The following is a 19,205-nucleotide window of genomic DNA, read 5'->3' as shown; positions in this document are numbered from 1 at the left end:
CAATAAATGGTATAATTATCAAAATATTTTGACTTTTTTGAGCTATTTACAAACAGTTCAAATTTTCGATGTTTTTGTTTTATATATAAATTTCAATAAAAAATGTATAAATGAGTAAAAACTAGAAATGCTTGAAAATTTAATACAAAGTTTATTTATTCTTTATAAGCAGTTTAATATAAAATGTTGACAACATTTGTGAAAATCTCAAAAAATACAAGTTATTTTGTAGTTAGAACTTAGAAATACATAAAAAATTTACTTTTTTATCTAAGATTTGAAAATTTAACACAAGATTCTTCAAAAGTAGTTTATACCTACTTAAATCATAAAATCTTATAAATACCTATACAAAGGAAATTATTTTTTATATTTTATACAGAAATGGGATAGTTGTATTATTCCATACTATGTTCTCAAACATTATAATTGAAGTGAACTGCATTTTTCGGTTAAATTAACTGCAATAGAGCGTTGATCTAATTATAATATTTTGAGTTTTGACTATGTGGAAGATATTGAAATAACTCATTAAAATTATTATTTTGGGAATCCAGGTTATTATTCTATAGTAAACTGTTAGTTTCAATTTTCAAGAGTTATTTTTAGATATTCGGACTGTTAGAATTATCTTCTTTTACAATAAATGATTTAAATATTTTTCACGTTTTGTTTTATCAATAGACAAGTATATAATGCAAATTTTAAACATGTAATTAAAACAAAAATATAAATTATAAACATAGAAAATATTGTATGTTATAATATATCATAAATAATGTACATTAAGCTAAATACATTTTTTTTTGTTTAGAAAACATTGTTTTTTTCGAGTAATTTTATATTTTTATGTATTATTATTTCTTGATCTTATTAGCACGTATGAACATATACACTATGCACCTATAATGCCTAAACGATACGCCGTGCAATATTTTAAAGTACAAAATATAATTGAATAATGAATACAGACATCAGATTTTATTTTTTATTAAGCTCTATCATTGATTATAAATACTAGTATTTATAATCAATGGTTATGTTATGAATTCATCGTAATTCGCTCATTTTGGTGCAGGATTATGGTGTATTCTTGAACATTGGTTAAACCATAGTAGGTATTCAAAATGAGATTCTACGCATAACTAAAACTTTTATGAGTATGGAATATTTTTAACGGTACCTAAAAGATATTCATAATAATGATTTAAGTTCTATGAATATCTATAGTAATGACTAAAGACTATATTGGAAGTAAATGACAGTAGTAATTAGTGATACTCATCACGCGTATATGTAATTGCACGTGTAATTTGTATAGTTTTTAGTAAAAACTTTTTACTCGTATATACGTGCATTGGTGGTTACGCTAAAGTTATACGTATCACGTGTATTATTGTACATGTATAAGTTGGTGTTTTTTTAAGTACACATGTAAATGTGTCATTAATTAAAGATTTATAAATTTTTATAAATTAATAAGTATATAAATGTTAATATTAATAATCTATTTAGGTAGTTCTGAAATTTTAAAAATAATTTATAGTTTATATTTTTATTGTTACAATAATTTAATTTTAGATTTTAAAAAGTTAAATAATCGTTTTTTAGACGAAATTAGTTTGTCAATTAAATATTAGTCTAATGGTCTAATCAGTAATCGGACAAGTATTTAACAATCGAATAATATATCTATTGTTACCGAGAATGATGTAAATTACTAAATTATGTATAATAACGTAATTTTCTAGCCAATATAAGTAAGCTCTACAAAATAAGTTCCTAACTTTAGTAGACGATATCGTCAATTCCTAGGCATTAACTAACAACTTAGCCAATGTTGTGAAAAATCAAATTTTTTGTTAATACATTTCAACAATGACTAGGACTTTATCTTAATGACGTATACTGATAAACAATAATATTGATAATTTTAATTAGTGAAATATTAATTGGATCAAAATTTTAATAATAATATAATATAAAATAAATTATACATAATTTATAATTATTTATTTTCATTTTAATGAACTGCGACACTTTGAATTATTAGTTTTTCACCCTGTTATACAAATACTCATACATCTAATATATTTTTGTGAATTTGTGATACTGCGATTCCATATAGCCAGTAGCCTAACGAACGATAAGTTCTTTTTCTTCGACAGTTGCGATTGCCTTTTCATAGTCTAATATATTTTCAGGAGATGGAACCAATAATCTAGTAAACCTATGTTTTAGCATTCTTTACTCAGTACTTACATAATAAATTTAATATTGTTATTTATTAATTTTAACATTTAATTTTGATTGTACTTACATCATTTATACATAATATCAGCTTCATATGCAACAATAACCGCCAAAAAGTTAAATGGTGAGCCATGTCAGGTATAGGTACTCTACAGTAATTCATAATAAAAGTTCTGTCAAATTATTATTGGAATACTTCATCATTTTTTTGTGCCTGCTTTTGAAGATTAGTCTAATTTAATAAACAAATACCTAATTGATTTAACATTTTTATTAATTATGTCTGAATCAGCCCGGAATTATCGTCATTACTTAGAAAAATATTTCTAAATACATCATTGCCTGAAAATAATGGTCATTAACGTTATTGGCTAGGCGTTTATGTTATTTCCTTAATTTACGTCTTTACTGGTAACATATACACTAAATACATGAACTTTGTGTATACGTGCATTTTAAGAACACATCTAAAATCGTTAACTCTAGTAGAAATGTATAAGACTCAAAGGCTACAACTTATATAAATAAAATAATAGAAAAAAGCTTATCTCTTATTAAAAATAAATGTCTGTAACAATTATTTTTTATTATTATTGTTTGAATAACTAAGGTGTTAACATTGAATGTTTAGAATAAAAATAATTAATTCTTCTGTAATTTAACAACAAACTTTAAACACTTCTAAAATACACTTTTTAAAATTGTAATTATCATATTGTTTGTAAGTTAACAAAATTTGTTACATTTAATATATTAAATCATATATCTATAACTTATATATAAGCAAGTTTCAGGACTTGAGGTATCAGAATTCCTTTTCTTACTCAGAGCTCTAAAAATCAAATCATGGATTTTAACTTTAATTATTAGATTGTAGAAAAAATAAATATATATAATAATTACAATATAGTATTTTATAATAATATCACCTCATTCAATGTTTTATTTTTCACTCAAACATAAATAAAATTTATTAACTTTTAAATACAAAATATAAAAAAAAAGGTGCTCGTAAGTGTTAAAATAACATAATAATTATAATAATTAATTTTCTTAATGTATACAACAACCGAAATTGGGACGGCATATTTGGTATAAATCTTACAACTAATGAGAACTTTTCATAAAATTATTATTGTGCTAAAAACAAATAAAATAATTTTTAGCAATAAAGCTAAAATAAATTAAAAATTAAAAATATTGTAAATACATGTATAATTCTTTTACTAAAATATTATTAATATTTTTTGAAGGAACTCTTTTCAGAAAAGCCAGATGCTTTCTTTGATAATGAATAACCGGATCTTGATTTCTTTGGTCTATTTATAACAAAAAATATTTAGATTATATATTAATTAAATTTGTATTGTAAAAAACTAAGAACTCACTGTTTCAATATTAGAGACTGTTTGTTATTTGCCAATGCTGAACTTGATTTACGGCGCATTTTTACAGCCATTAATCGTTCACGATCACCCCTAATTACAGTCATTCTTTCTTGTACAGATCCCAAAATCAAATCATTCAAATCATAGCAAGCAGTAGTAAGCTAATTAAAAATTAAATAAATAATTAATATTATACAAACTATAGAAGTGTTAATAGCGATTGAGATTTTTTTTAACTCGAAATTTAATATATTTACTTGATTAATGATTCTTCGATGTAGTTCTAAATCAGATTCAGTAGGTTGTTGCTTTTTTAATTCCATATGCATTATCAGAGCTGTCTTCAATGAATCTAAAATAGTCTTTTTAAACATTTGAGCCTTTTCAGTACGTAATAGCCTTCTGGTCAAATAACCTCTAACGCCAGCGTTTATAATAGTTGCTGCAGAATTTTCAACTTCAGTAGGAGCTCTTGTCCATTTTGCTGTTAAGCCACCACGTATTCTATGATAAAATTTAATATTTTGCTGCAAATGTGGAGAACGAGGTGATATTCTTTGTCTCGGAGATGAGCAAACCAAACTTTTATTAACCGAACAACTAGAAATGATTGATGACGTATCAGATAATATACTTTTGTCATTAGTGACTGTCATTCCAGATTGAATTGATGGAGAACTAGATGATATTTGTTTCGATATAGATTCTGAACATTCCGACCCATCAAAAGACATTCCAGATGTACTTTGCGATACTAAATAGTATCTAACTGCAATTTTCTCTTGTTCTTCTCTCTGTTTTCTTATTAAATTAGACAATTCTTCTTGATGCCTTCTTTCTAAATCCAACTTTGTCATGCGTAATTGTTCAGCTTCTAGGTTTAACTCCTCAGGAGTTTTGTAACGTATGTTGCTGCTGCTTATAGAATATTCATCATCGCTATGTCGGCAACAACAATGTTTCATAGATTTGCATGTCATTGAATTAGGACTGCTGTTGTTATCATAACTATTACCATTAAAAACAGTTATCACACTTCCTACAATGCTTTCGTCATTGCTAAAATTTGTTCCAATTGTAGTCAAGCTTCCTCTTTCATCTTGATTTTGGTCAGATATAATATTATTTTCTGTATATTTATTAATAAGATTTGGCTTAATTGAATTGTTTGTAAGTTCATGTTTATGAAATGATTTAGGAACAGAATTGAGTGAAAGACTTTTAGCTTTCAACATTTTTTCATCATTGTCATTGGTCATATAAATATTAAGTGGCTCAGATTTACTTTCTTTACTATAGTTAATATTGCTTTCTAAGCTTTTAGGTTCCATTAATTGTTGTTGAACTTGACTATTTAAAAATGCTACCATTATAGGACTTGGCGATGATAAAGTATATGAATTACTTCTTAAACGAGGAATGTGTTTTGTTGATATATTATCTCCATCAACATGGATAGTATCATAAGTTAAAATTTGAGTTGGTTCTTGTTTTGGAACCAAAGTGTCACAAGAATTTTGAATTAAATTATGATTTTCAGATTTAATACTCGATTCTTTATAAAGAGAACTATCATTTAAATTATCTTTATTAAGGACTATTGAATTATTTACAGTTAAATTATTATTTGATTCTTGTTGGGGAATCAAAGTGTCATCAGATTTTTCAATTAAATCAACAGTTTCAGACTTATTATAAATTGACTGTTTACTGGAAGAATTATCATTAAAATTATTCTCGTCTTCTTCAGAAATTAATGTTGGTGTTTCTGGAGAAATAGAACTGTCAGTTTTCATTTCATTAAGTATTGCAATTTTATTGATATTATTTACATCACTATAAACAGGTTCTTTTAACACTGTAGTAGGGGATTCAAAGTTCTCAATTTTTTGCATTTCTGTACTTATAATCATTACTCCACTATCCAAGCTAACTCTTTTACCCTTGAATTTATGTTCATAAGCAATTGCCTTTTCTTTATACTCTTTCATTTCAAGTCTTTTCTGATCCGTCATCTAAAATTTAAAAATAAATCACTTTATAGGTAATAGTATTTTATGTATACTTTGTCTAGCAAAAGAGTACACCATGGCCAGACAAAGATTGGTTCTTATGAACATCTTCACACAACACCATGCCATAGTGAAAAGTGGAGCCTGTTTCAATGGCATGGTGTTGAATGGGATGCACATATCTTGCTTGACAGAATATACACAAAATTATAATTATTATAAGGCAAATAATAAAATATATTTTTAATTAAATATTTTAAAAAGTATAAGTAATAAAATATAAATATAGATTCACTAACTTAAATACATTATGTACTTTTTGTAATTTTTTGATAGAATTTACATAAGAAAGTTTAAAATCTTTTATAATATTTATCTACTTTAAACAAAAACTTTAATCATTGTCCGTTATTATGGCAGATACTAGATTGACTTCATATGAACAATTCAGTAAGTATTTTAATGTAATAGGATTCAATGACGTTTTAGTTAGTAATTTTAATTTCAAACTAAAACTATAATCAATTAACTTCTTGTAAAAATACTAAATAAACAAATGTGTATATAAGGCTCATAAGTGAAATTTAGGCTCAATTAAAACATAGAAATTATGAATTTATATACCCATATAATATGTCATTATAATTTATAACTCAAATCCTTAAAAAATGTAATTGGCCTACAAGTAGTTAAAATATTAAATAATCCCTATATACACCTTACAGTCTTAGAAGAAATTCAAATATTGAGATACTATTATTAAACATTTATATTAGGTGATTAAAATACATGAAAATAATTATTATTTTAAAGAAATTGGTATAAATTTAAAATGTACTTACAAGTGGCGGAACAATCGGAACGCCAAATATTTTAATACAGGACACATACATATCCGTTCTTAACGCCATAGTGAATAAACAATTTAATTATGTACAGTACAAACGAGAAAATTAATATGTATTTACTATAGTTTAGTTTACTGGATTAAATTGACGGAAATATTTTGTACTGAGTTATTGAATTGTTTTTGAATTTTTGAGATCGATGTTCAGTACAATTTTTATCCATCTCATTTTTTTTGTTTCTATCGCTTTCCCTCTGTTAAACCGTTATCACGTAATTTTATTCACACAATGCTACCAACATTACAATAGTGTTAATGGTAATTATTGTTTCGTTTTTAACATTTCCTGTACCATTATCATTATTTTGTTATTATATCTATTCTGTGATATTATCTCGTACTCGTATTAAGACATTAAGTCATAAACATTAAACATTAAACGATTAATCTTTTTTCTCTGGTGTAATGCTTGTATATCGCAGTAAGTTATTTAATTATACAGCAAGTTATACTAAAGTATTAACTATTGTTCAAGAAACTGAAATTATAAAATGAATAAATAATTTGCTGTGGTGGTTGGTTGTACTTCGGCTTAAATATGAACGATGACAGCAGTTCTGAAGCCCAACAGGGTGATTTCGACTTGACAAGTTTTATGTTTGGGAACATCGATGAGAGCGGGCAGCTTGAAAATGATGACTTACTGGACAAAGATACAAAAAAATACTTGGCGTCCTTGTCCAAACTTGGGTTTAGTTCGATGGTGTCCGAAGTCATTGACTCATCTGAACTACGAGGAATCGAGAATGGTCATGAAGACTCAAATACTGTTGATGAGAAGTCACCTACAGCTCAGGATTTTTTTGATATAGACGAATTAGCTGATGAAACTACTAGCTATAAAAAGCAAGTTTTGGAAAGTGGCTATGACGGTGACAATGAACAAAACGATAAACAAACTGATAAATCCAAGCGGCTGGAAACACCGCTGGCTGCTATGTTACCTTCAAAATATGAAAATGTTGATGTAACGACATTGTTTCCTGATTTTAGAGTTGGAAAAGTAATATTGATGCACATTATATACCGAAATAATAAATGCCTTTAATTCTTTCTAAATTCTTTCTAATCTACTTTTGATTTTAGGTGTTAAGATTTTCTAGATTGTTTAAGCCTAATAAATCAAGTCGCTTACCTAAAGTTTGGCGAAACGTTAAAACAAAACGTAAAAAAAGAAGACATAGTGATGCAAATGATTATAATTCTTCTGATAATGATTCCAAAACTCAACTTCTGTGTCTTGAATATGGTTCATTACCAGATCCTGAATTCATTGCTTGTGACGATGAGGTTATTTTCTATATTATATATATATATATTATTATGCAATTTGTTTAAATAATTAGTTTTTAGGAAAAATTTTTACAACCAATTGAAAGTTTTTCTAAACAAACTAATCCAAATAAACAAGAAAATGAAGATGGTTCAAATAATCAAGCATACTGGAGATGTGGTCCAGCAAAGTTGTGGTATGATATGTTGGGAGTTCCTGAAAATGGAGAAGAATTTGATTATGGTTTTAAACTTAAAGACAACAAAGTAAGAAAATATTATAAAAACCATTCTATATTTATAAATAAAAAAATAGGTTATAGGTAATAATTTTAGTCCATTAGTATTCATTAAATTATTAGTACACATACCCTATCACTTAAAAATAGTGATACATTTTTTTTCTCATTCACTAGTATCTTTGTATCTTGTTTATTCCTACGACCATTGATTAAATATATTATATACCACGGATGGAAAATCCGTGACACGCATATTCGAGATGGCATGTGAAAAATTAAAATATTTTTACAAGTCAAATATTAAAGAACTGATTTCAAGTATTAACACTTTGACTGCAACATGGGTTGACCTCAGCGATTCTCCTGTGCTGAACATTTTTCGTAATAATAGTAAATATAATAAAAATATAAAATATACCGGGAATCTCAAACCACAGCGAATTAAACAATTTCAACCATTTATCTGTGCGGAGGCGTAAGCACAAATAGCTTGTTGTATGCTGGTATTACAGGGAGAGATCAGAAAGTAATACAGGTTGTCGACACCCGCCGCATAGAACAAATACAATTTGTCGACGTCAGCAGTCAAAGTGTTAAACAAAAAAAAAATAATTTACAAAGTAATGTTATATTGTACTTGAACTAATCTTTTTCATATTAATACATTAATTATACAATAAAATTATGATAATATTTTTCTTACAATATTGAATATTATATATTGTATAATATTTTTCATGGCACACGTTGCTCGAAAAAAAAAAAAAGGGGGTTAATTTTTAGCACGTAGCGTTCAATACATTTTTTTTTGTAGGGTAACTTTTAGTTATAGTAAAAATATAGATACTTAACAGATACCTAAACTATTTTCTTTTTCTTTCTTTTTCAAATTATTTTAGTCTTAAATGTCTTAATACACCTTTTTCAAAGCTTTTAAAGTTGATTGAAAAATATTAAGACTTCATAATTTTAAAATTGTCCTCAAATGTTAAAAAATTAAATTCAAAGATTCTCAGTTTCAAAATAATTTTGTTAAAATTCACAATTCTTGAATACTGTTATTTATTAAAATTGATTATTATTTCAGACTGAAGATATAGAAAACACTCCAGAAGAAAATCCCTATCCAGAAGACGCCTATTTAATGGTTAGTCAGTTGCATTGGGAAGATGATATAATATGGAATGGAGAAGATATTAAACATAAAGTTCTTCAAAAATTAAATAGCAAGACTAATGCTGCTGGATGGGTACCAAGTAGTACTAATCGTACTGCACAAGCTTTTAGCCAACCTGGAAAAGGAATGCTTCCTCTTGCAGGTGGATCAGTACGATTAGCTACATCCAACATAAATGTATCACAATCACAAAATAAAATGACTCCAAAATCAAATATGTAAGTTTTCTTTGTATGTTTTTAACAAGTTATTTAAAAAATTTTATATATGTATATATACAGGGACGTAAGGGGGGTTTTAGTGGTTCACCCACCCCTAATCCTTAAAATAAAAATTGATTTAATATATAATTAAAAACTTTGAACTTAAATACTATTCATGAATTTCCCTAGGAAAACCTGAACCAGACTCAACTGCATATGCACGCATTGGATTAGTTATTAAGGAGATAGATTTTTGCAGATAACGATCTGTAAAACTTCATAAAAGTAATCCCAGATGTAGTAACCTGGCTAATTTAATTTCTTTAATTGTTGATCTTATACGTGGTTACTACATATCATATTTTAGTATACTTGTTGAGACACGAAATCCATGGAAATTTAAAAAAAAATCTTAAAAATAGACAAATTAAAATATCAGTGTACGACAGGCACATACTTATGAAATAATACTAATAAGAAATACTAACTAATAAACATATTATAGTTTAATTATAATGCTAACCAAATTGTAGTGCATGTAATAACAAGATACTTGATGCCAAATGGCATGAATCGCAGTAAACATGTCAATGTGATATTATATTGAAATATTTATTCATGTTGGTTATTGTAATTTAATATTTTAACTAATGTCAAGATAATTTAATCTGGTGCTATTGTTCACCATAATTATGTTATATGGATAAATTTAAATTATATTATAGTGGTGAGACGTTTTATATAAATAATATAAAGTATTTTAATTCATATGATTACAGATCAGCTAAAATAAGAATATAACTTAACAGAACCTATTTGACAATAAAATATTTAATTTAGAATAATATTCTAGTCATCCATCATTAAATTGTTCAAATAACTAAAATATATGAGAGAGTAAAAAGTGAACAGATGTACATACTTAGTTAAATATTTCATTAAAATAGGGTATGTCAATAAATCACTCACGGAAGTAAACTTTGATCACTTTTCAGCCTTTATTCAAGTTTAGTGATGATAAAAAGTTATCTATTCTCTTATAGTTGACATTTTTAATGGTAGGTAAGATGTGTTAAGTAGTAAGGATGTAAAATCTAGTAGTGACTGGTAGATGTAGATGATTTTATATATTAATCAGACTGTGTTGTTTTTAAATATTCAATATGTATTATATAGTATTGATCTTATTTGATATATACTAGGTATCTTACAGCTGCCCGTCGGCCTGTGTCTAAGGGTATATATTTTTATATTATTGTGCATTCATACTGGATTATAGCTTCTTCATGTCTTTTATTATATGCGCACATATAAACATAATATTGTTTTATATTTTTATATTACACTAATTTATTTTAATTTTTAAAACATTTTTAGGGGTTCAAAGCAACAGCCAATAAATGATACCACAGATGATACCTGGTATTCTATATTTCCAGTAGAAAATGAAGAATTGGTATATGGTACTTGGGAAGATGAAATCATTTGGGATGCTAAAAATATGGAAAAGATACCTCGTCCAAAAATATTAACATTAGATCCCAATGACGAAAATATTATATTGGGTGTTCCTGATGATGTAGATCCTGCAAAACAAAGACTAGATAATGCTACTCCAGTTAAAGTAAAAATTCCTCATCCTCATGTTAAAAAATCAAAACTTCTACTTGGTAAAGCTGGGGTGATTAATGTTCTTGAAGAAGATACTCCATTGCCTCCACCTAAATCACCAGACAGAGATCCATTTAATGTATCAAATGACTGGTATGTAATATATGGATTTTTTATTACAAATTAATTCTAAAATTACTTATTTCACTATGTTTTAGTATATATACTAACTATTTTTCAATTTGTTCTAAAACTTGCAGTTACTATCAACCAAGGTCATCTGAAACATCATTACGTCTTAAAGTTGGAGGTGGCAATATCATCCAACATTCAACGCCCGTTGTTGAGTTAAAAGCCCCATTTATACAAACTCATATGGGGCCAATGCGTTTAAGAAATTTCCATCGTCCTCCTATGAAACGTTATTCTCATGGTGCTGTTGCTCAGCCTATATTTCATTCTGTGCAGCCTCTTTTGAAAAACATTAAAAAGAAAGCTAAGGTAAACAAAACATTGAATTAAATATTAAAATTGATAAAATATACTACTAGTGGTACATCCATAGTTGTGTTTTGCTCAACATTCTAAAGATGTCTATTTTATTCACGTTAAGTACATTATGAATTATCAACACATTTATTAATTTAGCTTAGAGAACAAGAACGAATAGCTTCTGGAGGAGGTGATGTATTTTTCATGAGAACACCTGATGACTTGACTGGCCGAGATGGTTCAATTATTCTAGTTGAATATTGTGAAGAACACCCACCTTTATTGAATCAAGTATATATATATAAATTAACTAAAAATATAATTATTTATTTGATATCTAAATATTTTTTTAGGTTGGAATGTGCTCTAAAATTAAAAACTATTATAAACGTAAAATTGGCAAAGACCCTGGTCCACCAAGCTTACAATTTGGAGAAATTGCCTATGCCCATACTTCACCTTTTCTGGGTGTGCTATCACCTGGTAGAACAATTCAAGTTATTGAAAATAATTTATATCGAACACCAATATATGAACACAAACCTTTGGAAAACGATTTCTTACTTATAAGAACAAGGTTAGGAATTCTATATTATATTACTATAGTACTATATTAAATTCAATAGATTTGAGCTTTAATTTATTTTGGCTAAGATTTACTAAAAAATGAAACATACCTAATTACATATTACTACTTATATTAAATTTATAACTACAATGTTATTTTTTTAGTTATATATTGTTTACTAATTTTCAGGCATGCCTATTACATACGTGAAATAGATGCTTTATTTACATCTGGTCAACTTTGTCCATTGTATGAAGTTCCTGGTCCAAACTCTAAACGTGCTAACAATTTTGTGAGAGACTTTTTACAGGTAAAAAATAAATTTCTTTTTAAATCCTTGTAGGTACTAATATTTTTTTCTTACTAGGTTTTTATTTATCGACTATTTTGGAAAAGTACTGATTATCCAAGACGTATAAAAATGGATGACATTAAAAAAGCATTTCCATCACATTCAGAAAGTAGCATTCGTAAACGTCTTAAGCTATGTGCCGATTTTAAAAGAACTGGTAATTAATGATAATTAGAGAGAATAAATAAATTAAATTAACAATAATAACATAATATTTATTTTAATAATATAGGATCTGATTCCAATTGGTGGGTAATTAAACCTGATTTTCGTTTACCATCGGAAGAAGAAATTCGTGCCATGGTATCACCAGAGCAATGTTGTGCTTATTTTAGCATGATTGCAGCCGAGCAAAGACTTAAAGTAATTTAAATATTCCATTAATTCAGTAAATTTTTATTGTTAATTAATGTTTCTATAGGATGCTGGCTATGGAGAAAAATTTATTTTAACTAGCTTAGAAGACGATGACGAAGAAATGCAACTAAAAATGGATGATGAAATCAAAGTTGCACCATGGATGACAACTCGAGCATATATACAAGCTATGAAGAATAAGTGTTTACTTCAACTCACTGGTCCTGCAGATCCTACTGGATGTGGAGAAGGATTTTCATATGTACGAGTACCTAACAAACCAACGGTATGTTACTTTTAATATTTTATTTATGTTAAATTTCAATATTATATAAATTATATCACTTTGTATAAGTTAATGTTTTATAAAAAAAATAAAATAATAATTGTACATTTGTATTAATTTTAGTTGAATAAAGAAGAACAAGAAGCTCAACCTAAACGTATGGTTACTGGAACAGATGCCGATTTAAGACGATTGTCATTGAATAATGCAAAAGCTTTATTGAGAAAATTTGCTGTACCTGAAGAAGAAATAAAAAAATTGTCTCGATGGGAAGTTATTGATGTAGTTCGTACATTATCTACTGAAAAAGCTAAAGCCGGTGAAGAAGGAATGACAAAATTTTCAAGAGGCAATCGTTTTTCCATTGCTGAACACCAAGAAAGGTAAAAATATTCAAATACATCATAAAAATTATATAATTTTAATTTTTACATGTTCACTAATAAACACCTTTTTACTGTATAATATATTATAATATGGCATAATATTAAATAAAATTAATTGGTTGATATATATTATATACAAAGTTAGAAAAGTAAAAAAGAATAAAGAAATGTAAATATTTTGGTTAGACAAATAATTATAAATAATTATAAGCAGGGCTCGGGACTTATAACACTTTAAAATCTTTAAAATAAGCGCTACATCATTATAAGTATTTAAAAAACTTAAATTTGAGCAAAAATATTTAATCAAAAAAAAAAAACTTTCTTTTTACATGATAATGTAGGTACTAGACATAATTTGTAACTGTGCTAAAAATAATATAATTAAAGACTACAAAAAATATTGAAACAAAGTTAGCAAGGAAAAGTTTATAACTAAAAAATCAAAATAAATATTTATATTATAAAAAAATCAAACTTCACTTTCGAGACATTTTGCCTTATTGTTTATAGATTTTCCAATGAATTTTCTGAAAAAAACCATAAAAAGTAGAAAAACTGGTTAAAAAAACAAAATAAAGCACTTTCAAATTTTATAATTGGAGAATATTAGAGAATATTTAGAGGTATATATTTCATAAGAATTTAAAACTTGAATTCTTTAGCACATAGTATACTTGATGTAACACTCAAAAAATGTAAATTTTCGACTCTAATTTATGTATACTTATGAAGTTATGAAATAATAATTATAGGAGACGCTAATACAAATAATTTAAATTTAAAACTAACCAAATTGTAGAGTATTTAATAATAAGGTACCTGCCAATTGCCGTTTTCTAAGGTGAACGTATTTATACTGTTGACTAATAATATTGATCTATTAAAAAATTTAAAGAAAATGTATATAATTTTTCTAATATATTGTTCTTTTGTTTTTAGCAATATTATTATTTGTAATAATTAAATATTAAATTTTTATCAATATATTTTAGATACAAAGAAGAATGCCAAAGAATATTTGATTTACAAAATAGAGTGCTTTCATCTCATGAAGTGTTGTCTACAGACGAAGGAGAAAGTTTTGATGAAGAAGATTGTTCTGATATTGAAGAAATGGGAAAAAACATTGAAAATATGTTGTCAAATAAAAAAACAAGCACACAAGTATGTACTTAAATTTCTTTTTGAATGAATTAAATAAATTAAAATCTAATAAATGACTATATATAATAATTTTACTAAATTTAGTTGTCACTTGAAAAAGAAGAACAAGAACGTCATGAACTTCGTAAAATGATCATGGGTTGCACGAGTGATGACATGCGTAAAAGAGACAAGAAGAAAATGGATGATGATGATAGTATGCAGTTTTCATCTACTGGACAACCAGGTATGATTGAACACAATTATCATACAAACAGTAAAAAAAAAATAAATATTTAATTCTACTTACAGGTCGTGTACTTAGGATATATAGAACATTTCAAGGATCGGATGGAAAAGAATACACTAGAACAGAAGTTGTACGTAAACCAGGCGTTATTGATGCTTATCTAAAAATTAGAACCACAAGAGATGAAGGTTTTATTCGTCAATACGCGCTTATGGATGAAGCCCAAAAAGAAGAGATGAAACGTGAAAAACGAAGAATACAAGAACAGTTGAGACGTATAAAAAGAAATCAAGAACGTGAACGCTTTTCTAATAATACAAAACCACAACCTGGTAAATCTATATTACCTAATGCATTTAATAACCGTTATTATATTTTATGTTATATATTTTAAGGTTTTGGTTATTCCATGGTTAACAAGAGCAATTCTTTGAGTAATGATGTACCAATGCCTACTTCTGGCACTGTTACTATACCTAAACCACGTATGGAAGCTACCCCACCGAGACCACGTAAACCAAAGCCCAGTAAAATGAAACCTGACTTAAAAGTCCGATGTGGAGCATGTGGCAATGTTGGTCATATGAGAACGAACAAAGCCTGTCCTCAATACAATCTAAATCCTAATGCATCAGTTAATGTTGCTCTCACTGAAGAGCAAGAAGAAGAAATTGAAAAACAAATGAATGTAGAGGATGAAGATTTAGTTAATGTAGATGGAACTAAAGTCACATTATCCAGTAAACTCTTGAAGGTTTGTTTGTTGCTAATTATGAATTAGAAATAAAAATACTTTAGTTGTGTACTATATATTGTAAATACATCTTTCTTTGTTTATTAGCATGCTGAAGAAGTAAAAAGGAGATCACTTGTTTTGAAAGTACCCAAAGATGCCTTATCACGTAACAAGAAACGTAAGAATGAACTGCATTGCGATTATTTAAAGAAACCAGATCGTTCTGCCAATAGACGCCGCACTGACCCATTAATTGTTTTATCCACAATTTTTGAATCTATATTAAATGAAATGCGTGGTATGCCTGATGTGCATCCATTTATTTATCCAGTTAATGTCAAGGTAAAATAACTGTTAATATTAGTTGTTTAATGAATGCATCTGATTAGCTTACCTAAAAATTTTATTTTACAGAAAGTGCCTGATTACTACAATATAGTGCAGAGACCCATGGATTTACAATCTATTAGAGATGGACTACATTTGAAAAAATATCAGAACCGTGAAGAATTTCTTTCTGATGTCAATCAAATTGTAGAAAATTCTACTTTGTACAATGGTGAATAAATGATGACACTATATTTTTTAATTAAATCTATTTTATTTAAATTACAATAATGCAATTCAATTTAAGGTGCTAAAAGTTCACTAACAGTTGCTGCTCGTCGTATGTTGGGTGTTTGTGTAGATCGTCTACACGAAAAAGAAGAACGTCTTATGTTACTAGAAAAAGCAATCAATCCACTTTTGGATGATAATGACCAAGTGGCATTAACATTTATATTGGATAATGTTGTTGGTAAAGTAAAGACTATGAGCGAAGCATGGCCATTCATGAAGCCAGTTAATCGTAAATTAGTCAAGGATTATTACAATGTCATTAAACAACCAATTGATTTAGAAACTATTGCTTCACGTGTTTCTAGTGAGTATTATTCATATTTTTTATATAAATTATTATTATAATTCTACATTATATTTACTAACAATTAACATATTAAAATGGGAAATAAATGCTTCAATGTATTTTCTAAGTTAATAGGTTCAATTATTGAAGAAATTGAAAAAACAGTTATAGTTACAAAATAATATTAAGACCAGTCATATTGTACACAATGTCTGAAACGAGTCTCATAACAAGAAAGATAAAAAAAATATATAAATAAAATAATAGAATTTATAAAATAATAGATTTTTAATTTAAATATTATTGTACAGACATAATTTTAGTAAATGAAGAATTTTATGAGTTAATTAGTTGAGTAGTGGATTAATAGGTCTATTGCTAGCAACTTACGTCTTCTTACTTAGGTTATATGAAAGATTTTTCTCATCTCTATTCATTTTGGTCTTGTGTATTATATGAGTAAGTGTCAAACAGAAATATAAAAGTGCCATAAGTCGCAGACTGGTTAGTATGCTTGATTTTAAGCAATATTTGAGTTATTAATTGTTGGAACTTGATTGGATCATAATATGCAAATAGGTGTATACATACTAGAGAAAACAGAGTAAGCAGCTCCTCCTCTTGTGGGTTAAGTTTTTTCTTCAAATGTTATGTATAAATATAATTATATAAAGAAATCTTATATCTTAAACTATATCAGTTATTAATAAATTATCATTGTAAAAATACAATAATCATTGACTATAGATTATGGTAGTTATAAGAATTTTCTGCCCTCATGCCAGCAAGGTTTACACATGCCTGATTAAACATAATGCAGTTAATCTTTTTTATAACATCATATGTTACATATTTACTTTTTTCAGGTCACAAGTATCATAATCGTAAGGAATTTTTGGCAGACATAAATTTAATCTTTGAAAATAGTGTTGCATATAATGGCGAAGATTCAGAATTTACACAACAAGCAAAGAAATTGATAAGTGTGGCTACAGAATCATTAGAAGAGGTAAAGAATTGAATATGAATATATGATTATTGTTACAAAAAAATCTTATTCCATATAAATTTCAGTTTGATCAATACTTGACGCAAGTGGAACAAAATATCAGTTTAGTTCAGGCCCGAGCTCTAGAACAAGTTGATATGGATTCTGCTGCAGAGGATGATTATGCAGACATGCAAGATGTTGAGGATGTATGTTATATTAACTTATTATTTATAGTATATATTTGTGTAGAACAAAATTAATTTGTATCATCCATTTTCAACAATCTTCTGTTCACATATATAATAAAAAAAAATTTTTTAGAACTTGAATTCACCAAGAGAACACAAAGTGAACATTGAAGATATAGAATTTCAAATGGATCCAGACAGTAATTTCAAAACAGAAACTAATCACATATTAGAAGACGGTAATTTGTTTAATACATATAATAGCTAAATAACGTACACTTCGTAATCCGTTCAAAATAAATTCATGTTAAATTTGGTTGTCTAATGCTAACATTTAGTGTCAGGATAAATAATGTTTTTGGTGTATAGATGATATTTACGATTTATCAACTTGACATTACTGTCCTGCCAAGCATTGTATTTTAACATCAGCATTTTAGATTTTTTTCATGTCAAAACAAACAACTATTTTCATGTTTAAGATTGTTTATTTTTTATTTTAATAATAATGAATAACCGATTAAAAAAACTCAGTAATTTGATTATTCGGATTTTGGATAATATAGATTATATTTGATTGTTTCAATTACTTGGATAATAGATTTTTCAATTATTTGATTAACCGATTATGTTTCATTTGTTAAAAATAATAGCACAGCCTTAAATATAATTAACATTTGATTTACAATATTAAAAAAAAATTGAGGTAATTAATCGAGATAAAAACTATCCTATCTTATGATGGAGATCAAATCACACACATTGATCATAATTTCATCAAAATTGGTTGAGTAGTTTCGGAGTGCATAGCGTACATAGCTGTCATTACACAAAATTTTTATATATAAAGATATATATTAAATGGTTTTAAATTTTGTTATATTTATTTTTAGATTTACATTGTTCGAGTGAAGAAGATGATTTCATGGAAGTTGTTGGAGAAAATCCGCCAGATGATGACAGTCAACAAGTAGCAGAAGCCATGGTTTTGCTCGGTAACATGGGATACAATCCTGCTCCTGAAACTTTCTCCAACCAAATCCAAGGTGAAATACGAATATCATACTAATCTAACAGCATATAATTTTTGTTTTTTTAATAGCCGACGAAAGTATGGACCTCGATCCAAATTATGATCCTTCAGACTTCCTGCCTACCGGTAGCCGAAATCTAGACACAAGTGATGAAAAAGATCTCACAGGGTCAAGTACTAAAAATCATACCAGTGCAAATATCCAAGATGATTTGGAAATCAGCGATTCAGATGAAGACAGTCCTCATGATGACAGCTTAGATATTAAAACTGAAGGTGATTTAGGAGAACTGTGGTTTTAAGTGATCACTATTTGTTAATTGTTTTAAAATGTATTTATAAAATAAATTTATTTGTAAATTTGATATATTTTCATAATTATACTTGTTTTTTTTCTGTATCAAATGTTGTACTCACTGTCTTGTAAAAAATGGATATGTTATTAGAT

The 19,205-nt window shown here is 27.1% G+C and overlaps 2 protein-coding genes across 2 annotated transcripts; one reads left to right on the top strand and one right to left on the bottom strand.

The window, feature by feature from the left end:
- Nucleotides 1-3,368: 3,368 nt before the first annotated feature.
- LOC132917433 (putative uncharacterized protein DDB_G0282499) lies at nt 3,369-6,745 on the bottom strand. The gene is made up of 4 exons (XM_060978171.1): nt 6,496-6,745; nt 3,899-5,656; nt 3,642-3,802; nt 3,369-3,572 (listed from the first exon to the last, which is right to left on the bottom strand). The coding sequence occupies exons 1-4, from the start codon at nt 6,562-6,564 to the stop codon at nt 3,491-3,493; spliced, it is 2,070 nt and encodes a 689-aa protein (XP_060834154.1). The 5' UTR covers nt 6,565-6,745; the 3' UTR covers nt 3,369-3,490.
- A 159-nt stretch (nt 6,746-6,904) lies between these two features.
- LOC132917795 (transcription initiation factor TFIID subunit 1) lies at nt 6,905-19,135 on the top strand. Its single transcript, XM_060978715.1, has 25 exons — nt 6,905-7,563; nt 7,647-7,850; nt 7,914-8,099; nt 9,162-9,469; nt 10,832-11,218; nt 11,326-11,566; nt 11,714-11,848; nt 11,911-12,134; nt 12,315-12,435; nt 12,493-12,634; nt 12,710-12,840; nt 12,899-13,120; nt 13,244-13,503; nt 14,502-14,673; nt 14,758-14,899; nt 14,965-15,234; nt 15,298-15,656; nt 15,744-15,980; nt 16,053-16,197; nt 16,273-16,563; nt 17,412-17,554; nt 17,620-17,742; nt 17,858-17,963; nt 18,618-18,770; nt 18,827-19,135. Exons 1-25 carry the CDS (start codon nt 7,099-7,101, stop codon nt 19,057-19,059), a joined length of 5,400 nt encoding a protein of 1,799 aa, XP_060834698.1. The 5' UTR covers nt 6,905-7,098; the 3' UTR covers nt 19,060-19,135.
- Nucleotides 19,136-19,205: the final 70 nt, after the last annotated feature.

Source organism: Rhopalosiphum padi, chromosome 1 (assembly GCF_020882245.1).
Source record: "Rhopalosiphum padi isolate XX-2018 chromosome 1, ASM2088224v1, whole genome shotgun sequence".
In the NCBI taxonomy this organism is placed as follows: Eukaryota; Metazoa; Arthropoda; class Insecta; order Hemiptera; family Aphididae; genus Rhopalosiphum; species Rhopalosiphum padi.
This window is presented reverse-complemented; position numbering and strand designations above follow the sequence as displayed.